The 12,882-nt window shown below is 45.8% G+C and overlaps 1 protein-coding gene across 1 annotated transcript in view; it reads left to right on the top strand.

The window, feature by feature from the left end:
- Window positions 1-208: 208 nt before the first annotated feature.
- LOC122557606 (SH3 and multiple ankyrin repeat domains protein 2-like) overlaps window positions 209-12,882 on the top strand; it is a 49,538-nt gene continuing 36,864 nt past the window's right edge. Inside the window, exons 1-3 of the mRNA XM_043705324.1 lie at window positions 209-679; window positions 9,395-9,475; window positions 9,790-9,798. Coding sequence (XP_043561259.1) covers window positions 592-679; window positions 9,395-9,475; window positions 9,790-9,798 — 178 coding nt within the window. The 5' untranslated portion in view covers window positions 209-591. The remainder of the gene's footprint in view (window positions 680-9,394; window positions 9,476-9,789; window positions 9,799-12,882) is intronic.

Below are 12,882 nucleotides of genomic sequence, written 5' to 3'. Positions count from 1 at the left end.
ATCTTTAATGGAGTTTAGAAAGTGGTTTCCAGTTAGTTTTTCAGTCTCAGTCTCCTCCATCCTCACGGATTCCTTTTGGTATTGAATGATTGTCCTGATGTTTAAATATTCCCTCCTGGAGGAATAGCCTGGTTCTACAAGGAAGGATACTCGCTGGTGATATTGCAGTGACTGTAACCTGTCAGACTGGGGCACTAAGTCAGGAAACCTCTCAATGAAGAAGGAAGAGGTGAGTGCTTCAGCTCACTGACTGTTTATCCGAACTCGAACCGATTCCAGCTGCAGCAGGTTCAGGCAGCTGTCAGGTTGGAGCAACAACAGATTTGTATCAGGGCACAGCAAGTTGGTCAGTTTTTGTTCGTTCAGGATGTTCAGGGTTCTGGAACCAAGACCAGGAAGATAGAGGTTCTCATTGGATGGCAGAACAAATCCAAGGAGCTGATTGGCTCAGTCCTGGCCCCTCTGAATAAATGCAGAGCAGGTGTGGAACAGTTTCTTTGTTGGTTATTGTTACTAAACGTACTCATTTCCAATTTCTTCCAGGTCAACAATGAAAATGTTGTCAAGGTTGGTCACAGACAAGTGGTGAACATGATCCGCCAGGGAGGAAACCATTTGGTGTTAAAGGTTGTGACAGTGAGCAGGAATCTCGATCCAGAGGACACAGCTCGAAAGAAAGGTACTGCTTTTGCTCTCTGGCTCGGTCTTGTTGGACAATGTCCCATTGGGGTATGAATCTGCTGCTTATTTTGAACTTACAGGATCTACACAAATCATTCAGATCAACTGGTCCATACTAGCATTTGTATTCTATAGAAGCTTCTTCCCAGCTGACCTCCTCAATCCCAATGACAGTTTCCTTTCTCCCTTTTGCACTGATCTAGCGCCTGCTCCCTCCTCAAAATGTCTTTCTTACTGGCCTCAACTATTTCTTAGAAAGTCCCATGTTCTCAGGGTACAGAGGGCTCAGTATCAGCCAAATAATTTACTTCTGAAAATGGCAATAACATCTTGGATTTCTGTAGCACTCTTCAGGTAGCAAGTACACCAAACCTCTTTCACAAGAGCATCGACCAGGCAACATTTGAGACAAAATAAAGACACAAAAGAACTGCGGATAAGGGAAATCAGAAACAAGCAGAAATTGCTGGAAAAGCTCAGCAGGTCTGGCAGCATGTGTGGAGAGAAATCAGACTTAACGTTTCTGGTTGAGTGACCCTTCCTCAGAACTGATGGTAGCTGGGAAAAGGTTGTTTTTTATGCAGACGATCGGGTGGGGGGAGGGGGTAAGGAGTAAGCGATACGTGGGAATAGAGTCCAAAGAGAGAGAAGAACAGTTGGACAGACAATGAGGTGGATCATGGTCAGCTGCTAATGGGGACTGACAATGGCTGACAATGGGCTGTGTGTAATAGCAGACCATGTGATCACGAGGTCTGGTGTGTAGGGGGTTGGAGTAAGGACATGGGGAAAAGATGCCTCAAGCCCCAACATTATTGAACTCGATATTAAGTGCAGAAGGTGTTACAGTCCCAAGGCAGGAAACGAGGTGCCCCAGTCTTATTCTGCCTCCCACCCACAACTCTTTGTCCAACATAGAACATAGAAAAGTACAGCTCAGAACAGGCCCCTTGTTGTGCCAAGGATTATTCCTAACCTAAAAGAAAATAACCTAACCTAAACACCCCCTAACTCACTGCTATCCATGTGCATGTCCAGCAGTCGCTTAAATGTCCCCAATGACACTGCTTCCACCACCGCCGCTGGCAACGCATTCCATGCATTCACAACTCTCTGCGTAAAGAACCTACCTCTGACATCTCCTTTATACCTTCCTCCGAACGCCTTAAAACTATAACCCCTTGTGACAGTCAATCCTGCCCTGGAGAAAAGTCTCTGGCTATCGACTCTATCCATGCCTCTCATTGCCTTGTACACCTCGATCAGGTTACCTCTCTTCCTCCTTCTCTCCAGAGAGAGAGGTCCAAGCTTAATCAACCTCTCTTCATAAGATAAGCCCTCCAGTCCAGGCAGCATCCTGGTAAACCTTCTTTGCACCCTGTCCAAAGCCTCTGTATCTTTCCTATAGTAGGGTGACCAGAACTGGACACAATATTCCAAGTGTGGTCTCAGCGGGGATTTGTAGAGCTGCAGCTCTTAAACTCAATCCCCCTGTTAATGAAAGCCAAGACACCATATGCTTTCTTAACAACCATATCCACTTGGGTGGCAACTTTAAGGGATTTATGCACTTACACACCCAGATCCCTCTGTTCCTCCACGCTGCCAAGAATCCTGTCTTTAATCCTATATTCAGCATTCTAGTTCGACCTTCCAAAATGCATCACTTCACATTTACCCAGGTTGAACTCCATCTGCCATTTCTCAGCCCAGCTCTGCATCCTGTCTATGTGGCGCTGCAGCCTGCAATAACCCTCGATACTATCGACGACACCTCCAATCTTTGTGTCACCTGCAAGTTTACTAACCCACCCCTCAATCTCCTCATCCAAGTCATTTATAAAAACTACAAAGAGCAGAGGCCCAAGAACAGAGCCCTGCGGGACCCCACTCAGCACTGACCTTCAGGCAGAATACTTTCCATCTACAACCACTCTCTGCCTTCTGTCAGCCAACCAATTCTGAATCCAGACAGCCAAATCTCCCTGTATCCCATTCCTCCTGACTTTATGAATGAGCCTACCATGGGGAACCTTATCAAATGCCTTGCTGAAGTCTATATACATCACATCCACTGCTCGACCTTCGTTGACCTGTCTCGTCACCTCCTCAAAGAACTCAATAAGATTCGTGAGGCATGACCTGCCCCTTACAAAACCATGCTGACTGTCTTTAATCACACTATGCTTTTCCAAATAGTAGTAAATCCTATCCCTCAGAATTCTTTCCAAAACCTTGCTGACCACAGACGTAAGACTGACTGGTCTGTAATTGCCAGGGATTTCCCTATTACCCTTCTTGAAAAGAGGAACAACATTCGCCTCCCTCCAATCCTCTGGTACAATCCTGTGGAAAGTGAGGAAGCAACTGCCTTTCTCGCTTCCTCCTTTTTCGTGTCCCCTCCTGGCTCTCCTCAGTCCATTTCTGAGCTCCTTTCTAGCAAGCCTGTAGTCCTCTAAAGCTGTGCTAGATCCTTGCTTCCTCCACCTTACGTAAGCTGCCTTCTTCCTTTTGACAAGAAGCTCCTCTGTTTTCGTCATCCAAGACTCCTTAATCTTACCCCTTCTTGCCTGTCTCAGAGGAACAAATTTGTGCATCACTCGTAACAACAGTCTGTGTGCCCTTTCTGTGAAACAATTGCCCCAGTCTGTAATTCCCAACTCCTGTCAGATAGCGGCATAATTTCTGACACGTGTCCTGGCCCATTGACGAGCACCAAATCCAAAATGGCCTCTCCCCTCGTCGGCCTGTCTACTGCTATTAGGGGGTCTGTAGACAATATCCAATCAGGTGGCTGCTCCCTTGCTGTTTCTAACTTTCCCCCATACTGACTCAGTAGACAAACCTTCCTCGACAAGCTTCATTTCTGTAGCTGTGTTGCACTCTCTGATTAGCAATGCTACACCCCCTCCTCTGTTTCCACCCTCCCTGTTCTTTTTAAATGTTCTAAACCCTGGAACAACTCTCAACCATTCCTGTCCCTGTGAAGCCCACGTCTCTGTTATGGCCACAACATCATAAACCCAATGATAATATTGTGCTGCTTCCCTCTCTTGGTCAGAATTGGAAATGTTTATTTATTTCGCTTCTAATCTCCACCCTGCTTTCACCTTCACCTGGTCCATCTCTGAGTCCTCCCTTGGCATCTCTGTTTCCATTTCCGGGATAGACAGGCCCCCAATATCCATTATAAACCCACCGACCCCCACAGCTACCTGGACTATACATCCTCGCACTCTGCTCCCGAAAAAGACTCCATTCCATTCTCCCAGTTCCTCCATCACTGTCACATCTGTTCCATTGAGGCCAACATCAACAAAGGAGCCCACAAAATATCCACCTTCTTCCTCAAACGAGGACTTTCCCAGCACAGTAGTTGACAGGGCCCTCAACTGAGGCCGACCCATCTCCTGCACTTACACCCGCACCCCTTCTCTTCCCTCCCTCAACAGCCCCTTGTCCATAACCACCATCCCACCAGCATGCACATCCAAGATCTCCAGGGAATACCACAACAGACATATCCCCTCCCGTCTCGTGTCAGCCTTCCACAAGGACCGTTCCCTCTGGGACACCCTGGTTCTCATGTTTATCACTCCCAACACCCCCCACAGCCCCATGAGGTGTAACTCCTGCCCATTCACTTCATCCCTCCTCAGTGTCCAAGAGCCCACTTCCCACTTTCTAGTCACCTGCATTTGCTGCTCACAATGTGGTCTCCTCTACATTGGGGGGACTGCTTTGCAGAACATCTACATTCTGTCCACAAAAAAACACCCTGATCTTCCCATTGCCTGCTACTCTAACCCCCACCCTGGTCCCTGGCCAACATCTCAGTCTCAGACATGCTGCAGTGCTCTAGTGAAGCTCAGTGCAAGCTGGAAGAACCTCATTTTCCTCTCTACAGCCTCTGGACTCAATATCAAGTTTAACAATGTTAGGGTTTGAGGTACCTTCTCCCATGTCCTTACCCCAACCCCCAGGCCTTGTCATCACATGGTCTGCGATTACACACCCATTGGTCACCACTAACAGTCCCCAATAGTAGCTGTGCACTATCTTAGGCTGACCATTATCCAATCCTTTGTCTGTCCAACTTTTCTACTCTCTCTTTGAGCTCTATCTCCATCTATTAGTTGATCCTTATCCCCTCCCTACCCTACCTTCTGCATAAAATATAACTTTTTCTGAGCTACCATGAGTTCTGAGGAAAGGTCACTGCACCCAAACGTTAACAGTGATCTCTCCCTCTCTCCATAGATCTTGCTAGACCTGCTGAGTTTTTCAGCTATTTCTGGTTTTGTTTAGTATTTGACGTCGAGTCACAATAAGTGCTGTGTGGATACAGGAGCAAATAGTTGCACCAAGTCGTAGGTTTTATGGAGCAAATTAAGGAGAGGATACAGGTGGGCTGGCTGAGGGAAAACAAACGCCGAGTCTGGAAAGTGTGAAAATAGACAAGTCCCCTGGGCCAGATGTGATTTATTCTAGGATTCTCTGGGAAGCCAGGGAGGAAATTGCCGAGCCTTTGGCTTTGATCTTTATGTCGTCATTGTCTACAGATATAGCACCTGAAGACTGGAGGATAGCAAATGTTCCCTTCAAGAAGGGGAGTAGTGGCAGCCCTGGAAATTATAGACTTGTGAGCCTTACTTCGGTTGTGGGTAAAGTGTTGGAAAGGGTTATAAGAGGGTGGATTTATAATCATCTGGAAAGGAATAAGTTGATTAGGAATAGTCAACACGGTTTTGTGAAGGATAGGTCGTGCCTCACAAACTTATTGAGTTCTTTGAGAAGATAGATGAGGGTAAAGTGGTTGAGGTGGTGTATATGGACTTTAGTAAGGCATTTGATAAGGTTCCCCACAGTAGGCTATTGCAAAAATACAGAGGCATGGGATTCAGGCTGATGTAGTGGTTTGGATCAGAAATTGGCTAGCTGAAAGAAGACAGAGGGTGGTGGTTGATGGGAAATGTTCATCCTGGAGTTCAGTTACTAGTGGTGTTCCGCAAGGATCTGTTTTGGGGTCACTGCTGTTTGTCATTTTAATAAATGACCTGGATGGGGGCATAGAAAGATGGGTTAGTAAATTTGCAGATGACACTAAGATTGGTGGAGTTGTGGATAGTGACAAATGACATTGTAGGTTCCAGAAGGACATAGATAAGCTGCAGAGCTGGGCTGAGAGGTGGCAAATGGAGTTTAATGCGGACAAGTGTGAGGTGATTCACTTTGGTCGGAGTAACCGGAATGCAAACTACTGGGCTAATGGTAAGATTGTTGGTAGTGTAGATGAGCAGAGAGATCTCGGTGTCCATGTACACAGATCCTTGAAAGTTGCCACCCAGGTTGATAGGGTTGTTAAGAAGACATACAGTGTGTTAGCTGTTATTAATAGAGGGATTGGGTTTAGCAGCTGTACAAAACTCTGGTGCAGCCACATTTGGAATATTGCATACAGTTCTGGTCACCACATTATGGGAAGGGTGTGGAAGTTTTGGAAAGGGTTCAAAGGCAACTTACCAGGATGTTGCCTGGTATGGAGGGAAGGTCTTATGAGGGAAGGCTAAGGAATATTAGGCTGTTTTCATTAGAAGAAAGTTGAGAGGTGACTTAATCGAGACATATAAGATAATCAGAGGGATAGATAGGGTGGACAGGGAGAGTTCCTTTCCTTGGATGGTGATGGCTAGCACAAGGGGACATAGCTTTAAATTATGGGGTAATAGATATCGGACAGATGTTAGAGGTAGTTTCTTTACTCAGAGAGTAGCAGGGGCATGGAACGCATTACCTGCAACAGTAGTAGACTCGCCAACTTTAAGAGCATTTAAATGGTCATTGGATAGACATATGGCCGAGAATGGAATAGTGTAAGATAGATGGGCTTCTGATTGGTTCTACAGGTCAGTGCAACATTGAGGGCCGAAGGGCCTGTACTGCGCTGTAATGTTCTATGTTCCACTGGGACTTGTCGGCTGACTGTAATCCCATGAAGGGTGGAGTAACAGCTAGTGACAGTGCAGAAGAGACCAGCATAAAGGAGCAGAGGGATCGTTGAGGGTTCTGCAGCTGAAGGACGGAAGTGGTGGTGTTATTGAAGATGGGGAGGAGCAAGTCTCTGGAGGGAGTTGAAACCGCCATAGAAATGTCAGAAATTGAGTTATAAAATCATGCAACCAACTGAGTTCAAGGCTTGAAATGAACATATCTAGCCCAGAAGTAACATTCTCGTTTCTCCAATGATCCCCTTTGCGAAATCTCTGAAATGTTCTCATCATGTGATTTTTACACACAGCCAATTGAACACTGTCTTTGAAACCTTGAAATTCTTTGTGCTCCTTTTTCTGTGGAAGGGAGTCATTATTGTCCAGTTCACAGGTCTGTGTGGGCAGGTGCTCGGAAATCAAACACCCAGCATGTTGCTGCTAAGCAACATCAGTGAGGCTGTGAAAACTGTACACATTTTCATTGGGAGAAGGTTTTGAAAGGATACTGTCCAATGCCATTCTGAATGCCCACCCACAGTGAACTGTAATCAAACGGCTGTGTCTGGTGAGGGACGAATCACAGACAGTTACTGTCTTGGAAAGTTGGCTGGAGTTTGATCATTTTCCAAAGAGAATTTTAAAATGCTGATTTCGATGAAATGCCCAGTTGCCTTCCATTGGCTGACAATCAGGTTCAATGAGCACTGGCACAGATTGGAGTCATTTCAGTTTTCTCTTTTTTTTCTCTCTCCCCAATCTTCAATTTCAACAACGCAGAAGTCTAAATGTTCCTTGAAACATTTCTTTTGCAGTCTGGTCTTTACACAGTTGTCGTGACCGTCAGATGAAAGCACCATCAGTTTTCAGTCTGTCTAATGACAGAGCTGCCCTTTGGCCTGGTGAGATTTGGCGACATTACTTTTTATGCTGCTCCCTACATTTAGGATCAGACCATTAATGATCTCTGTGTCACCTGTTAATTGATTACAAATGGTTTCAATAACCTTTAAAACAAGCATTGTGGGAACTGAACTCACAAGAAATGTTTTTGTGCTTATTTCTTTTGTGTCCATGTTTTCATGTGTCAGCCTTTCAGAAGGCTCACTATAATGAACTGCCAATTGTTATTTAGATCTGTTGTTTCATTTTCAGCCATGTTGGTCTTAACTCTAACAGGAACAGGAGGAGGCCATTCAGCCCCTCTAGCTCCTTTATCTTTTGAGAAGATCAATGCTGATCAAATTGTTGGACCAATTACTGATGCTTCAATCACTTAGCTATCAAAAGGTGGTGGCTAACTCCGTCTTGAATATTTTCAAAGGCCCAGCCTTCACTACTACCCAGAACAAGGGGTTCATAGCTTTAGGTGAGGGAGAACAGATTTAAAACAGAAAAGAGGAGAGATTTCTTCTGTCAAAGGGTCATGCATCTGAGGAACTGACTTTCCCAGAGTGTGGTAGATGCTGGGACTTTGAGTGACTTTAAGAAGGATATGAGCAAGTTTTTAATGAGTAATGGGTTAAGGGCTATGGACAGCGAGCAGGAAAGTGGAGCTGAGACTGAGATAAGATCAGCTGTGATCATATTCAATAGCACAGCAGGGGCTGAATGGCCTCCTGCAGTTTCCAGCTCTTATTCTATAAAGAATTCTATTGGCTAATAATCTCAGAGAAAATATTTCTCCTTATTTCAACCTCATATGGCGGATATAGACCCCCCCCCCCAACAAGGTGTAACATCCTCTCGGCATCTCCCCTGTCAAGCCCCATCAGGGTTTTGGTCCCTGTGGGATCACCTCTTGGCATCGTTTACACCATCCTCATGATGCGTGTGTTGCTCCTAAAGCAGACGTTTCGTGGCCCGTGCCCTGTTTGACCTTGAGGAAGTAGGTAACAGTTGATGTGGTGAGGGGGTCTCCCACACTGCAGTTAGTCAGGGACCTCTAGTTTACCAGGCACCACTCTTGGCGGGAATCTTAACCGGATTATCCCGCATGGAATTCAGCAGAGCAGCCCAGGTGCATGATGGGAATGGGTCACAGGTGAACATGTCAGCTTCCCTTGCCCTTGCCCCCATCCCACACCCCCAACCCTAGTCCCAGCCCTACCATCCCCCACCCTGGCCAGACCACCATTATGAATATAAAATGAAAATGGTCAGCGAGAAGGGGGTGCAACGGGAACCCTTTCCCCACCGATTATTACCGGGTTTGCGAGGTGACGTTGCCGAGATACTGGAAGAAATCTGGAGCTCGCTGCAATTAGCCCCAGCTCATCGAGCAGTCTCTGCGGGCAGAGAAACTGAAGAAACATTTCTAGGCAATTTCCCACTGTCATCGGAAGATGTGTCAGATTTTCAGTAAACACTAAAGGGATGGAACATGAAGCAGTGAAGGAGATGTTGGAAATAGGATGGAAAGCATGTGAGATTAAATAATGAAGAGGCAGATGGTAGCAGGGAAATGAAGGTGGTAATGGAACAAACTGGGGTAGAATAGGTGTGAATAACCAGGACAGAATCATAAGCAGCTTTACGCTGGAAAAGGAGTGACAGCAATAGTAATTATCTGAACTAACTCAACTCACTGATGAGACGAGAATATAAACATTAGGCCCTTTGTAGGAGATGAGCAAGCACTTGCTGACTCAGATGTGTATTTTGGAAGGAAACTAATTTGAAGATTATTTCTTTATTTTATCTTTTTCTTTAATTTCCCAAACAAGCCCCACCGCCTCCAAAGCGAGCACCGACCACTGCATTAACACTACGCTCCAAGTCTATGACCTCAGAACTTGAAGATCTCGGTAAGAAAACGACATTGAAACTGCATGCTTTGGTCTGTGGGTGCCCAGTGGAGGGACTGTGCTGTGTGCTCCGTTAGAGTGAGTGATCAGTTTCTCAGGTGCTGCATGTATTGCCCTCGATGAGACCTGCTCGCTGCCCCTTGTTGTACCATCCAGTGTAAAACTCTGAATGGGATGCTCAGTTGGCAAAGGGGTGATCAAATATGTTCCAGATTGAAATCTGACAGCTGGACCAGTTGGGTTCTCTTCTGACTATCTTCCATCTCTCTCTCTCCTTCCTCCTCTCTCTCCTATTGTATTTTCGCTGTGGCCAGTGGATAGAGGTAAGCTGACTTGTTCTGCACTCTGTTCATTACATTTTCTTTAAAAAAAGTTATTTTCTAATCAAAAAGTTAATATTCCATTAATTATTCTAGTGGTATCCAAACTTACTGCATTATGTTCAGAAATGCACAAATGAGCCTTTAGCCTTGACCAAGGGGTTAAGGTATTGGGTGTAACCATGGGGGGTATTGATACATTTACAGCCAGCTTGCCAATCAGAAACTGCTCTGTTAGTTGCTGAAGTAACGCGTAAGTGTTCCTGATGACTCTGATCATTAGGAAGTGATTCCTTGCTGAGCCCCACTGTCCCCACCCACACTCCTCACCAGCTGAGATCTCTTTCTCAAGCTGCCTTGTTAATGAAGGTCTTCAGCAGGATGGCCACAAACCCCTGTTCCTAATCATACTCAGCTCCGTGATGTCAGACTGTCACACACTTCGAAATATGACTTCTGAAAGAAAACACTGTCTAAACCTAGACTAAATACTGGAGCAATAGGTACTCGGTTCATGCTACACAGTACAAATGCACACTGTGAGTAAGGGATGTTACACAAGAAATGGAATGAATAAATGCAACCCCCTCCCCCCGTACGCACTGGTGTATTGCTGAGCCAGGCTGTGTATTTGAAATGTTAACATGGTATCAAAGCAGAATGGTTCCAAGAAGAGTTGTATTGTGTTCAAGTATCACCACAGTTTGGTGTGGGTTCAGTCTCTGAGTTAACCACGGAAAATTGTAAATGATGACCACGACATGCTTCCAAAGATGTAGTTCCCAGGTGCCAATTGCTGTGATGTTTGAAAGGGGAATCCTCTGCTTGTCCATCTCTGTTGGTGTTAATTGCGTGCACCAAGTGACTGAGGGACCCCTCAGTGCTTTCTTTATGACGCTTGCTATTGTTTTACCATGAGACTGACCAACTTACATAGTTTTCAGCAGAAAGTGCTGCTGTCATTGTTGACTTTACACTCAGGGAGTGAATCTGTACAGGTCAGTCACGAACACTGTCACCATTCCCCCTCTCGTAAACTAAGAGGGGTTATTAGAGGCTATGCAATGGCCCGAATCCCAACATCATCACACAACATGGAGCAACAGTCCCAATTACCTAGATGTCTCGTTTATGGTGACGATGAATTTGACATTGGCTCTCCGAGGAGTTAGAAGGAGGGCAACAGCTGCTTAACCCAGATCTCGATGCAGGTATACAGATGGTGAGGTTGGCATTGGGCAACATACCTGCTGATGAGCCAATTGAGATCCTTGAATGAACAATTAAAATGGTCTTTTGCTCCATCTGACCACCGTTGTGAAGGAACTAGTACCAACAGCAGCCCTGACCAAATGCCATGTTTCCCTGAATGAGCTGGTGTTGGTCAAGGAGGGGAATCAGTGCATGGAGGGGGCAGTGCACTCTCTCTTGACCTGCCCTATCCCCACCCCCTCTTCCCAAACCACCATGGCCTGTCTGCTGGATCTGAAGCATTGACCCCAATCCTGAACTAACACTGCACACTACTGTCCCAATGTACTGGAGGTTTAAAGCAAGGTTGGGTGGATCCCAAAGATCAGACATCCCACATTAATGGCCAACTGATCCTAAAATGGCTGTGCGAAGGGCAGCCGGTGTCCCCTTCATTGGGCATTGCCTCTCTCTTACCCCCCACCTCCCCCTGGTATTTTAGCTGAGGATGGAGGAGTCATAGGGAATTCAATATCACATATTATTTGTCCCACTGAGAGAGTGAGCATTACTTCACAGTCACTTGCAATCTGCACTTCTGCAGTGACAACTTGAAAGGCATGATACACTGAATAGGTAATGTGAAGGCCATACTTTCCTGCTGAGAAGACAACACACATCGAGTCGCAGAGTCATACAGTCGCAGAGTCGCCGAGTAGCAGAGTCACATATTCGTAGGGCCATAGAGTCACAGAGACATAGAGACATAGAGATGTACAGCACAGAAACAGACCCTTCAGTCCATCCCAACCAGTTCTCCTGAGTAAATCTAGTCCCACCTGCCAGCACCCGGCCCATATCCCTCCAAACCCTTCCTATTCATATACCTATCCAAATGCCTCTTAAATGTTGCAATTGTACCAGCCTCCACCATCTCCTCTGGAAGCTCATTCTATACACGTACCACCCTCTGTGTGAAAGTTTCACCTCTTAGATCCCTTTTAAATCTTTCCCTCTCACTTTAAACCTCTAGTTCTGAATTCTCCCATCTTAGGGAAAAGACCTTGTCTATTTATCCTTATCCACACCCCTTATGATTTTATAAACCTCTATAAGGTCACCCCTCAGCCTCCAAAGCTCCAGGGAAAACAGCCCCATCCTGTTCAGCCTCTCCCTATAGCTCAAATCCTCCAACCCTGGCAACATCCTTGGAAATCTTTTCTGAACCCTTTCAAGTTTCACAACTTGATAGGAAGGAGACCAAAATTGCACACAATATTCCAACAGTGGCCTAACCAATGTCCTGTACAGCCGCAACATGACCTCTCAACTCCTGTACTCAATACTCTGACCATTAATGGAAAGCATACAACGCCTTCTTCACTATCCTATCTAACTGCGACTCCACTTTTAAGGAGCTATGAACCTGCACTCCAAGGTCTCTTTGTTCAGCAACACTCCCTAGGACCTTACCATTAAGTGTATAAGTCCTGCTAAGATTTGCTTTCCCAAAATGCAGTACCTCGCATTTATCTAAATTAAACTCCATCTACCACTTATCAGCCCACTGGCCCATCTGATCAAGATCCTGTTGTAATCTGAGGTAAACCTCTTCGTTGTCCACTACACCTCCAATTTTGGTGTCTTCAGCAAACTTACTAACTATCCCTCTTATTCTCGCAATGATGAAAAGTAGAGGATCCAGCACCGATCCTTGTGGCACTCCACTGGTCACAGGCCTCCAGTCTGAAAAACAACCCTCCACCACCACCCTCTGTCTTCTACCTTTGAGCCAGTTCTGTATCCAAATGGCTAGTTCTCCCTGTATTCCATGAGATCTAACCTTGCTAATCAGTCTCCCACGGGGAACCTTGTCGAACACCTTACCAAGTCCAT

Source organism: Chiloscyllium plagiosum, chromosome 16 (genome assembly GCF_004010195.1).
Source record: "Chiloscyllium plagiosum isolate BGI_BamShark_2017 chromosome 16, ASM401019v2, whole genome shotgun sequence".
NCBI classification, from domain to species: domain Eukaryota; kingdom Metazoa; phylum Chordata; class Chondrichthyes; order Orectolobiformes; family Hemiscylliidae; genus Chiloscyllium; species Chiloscyllium plagiosum.
This window is presented reverse-complemented; position numbering and strand designations above follow the sequence as displayed.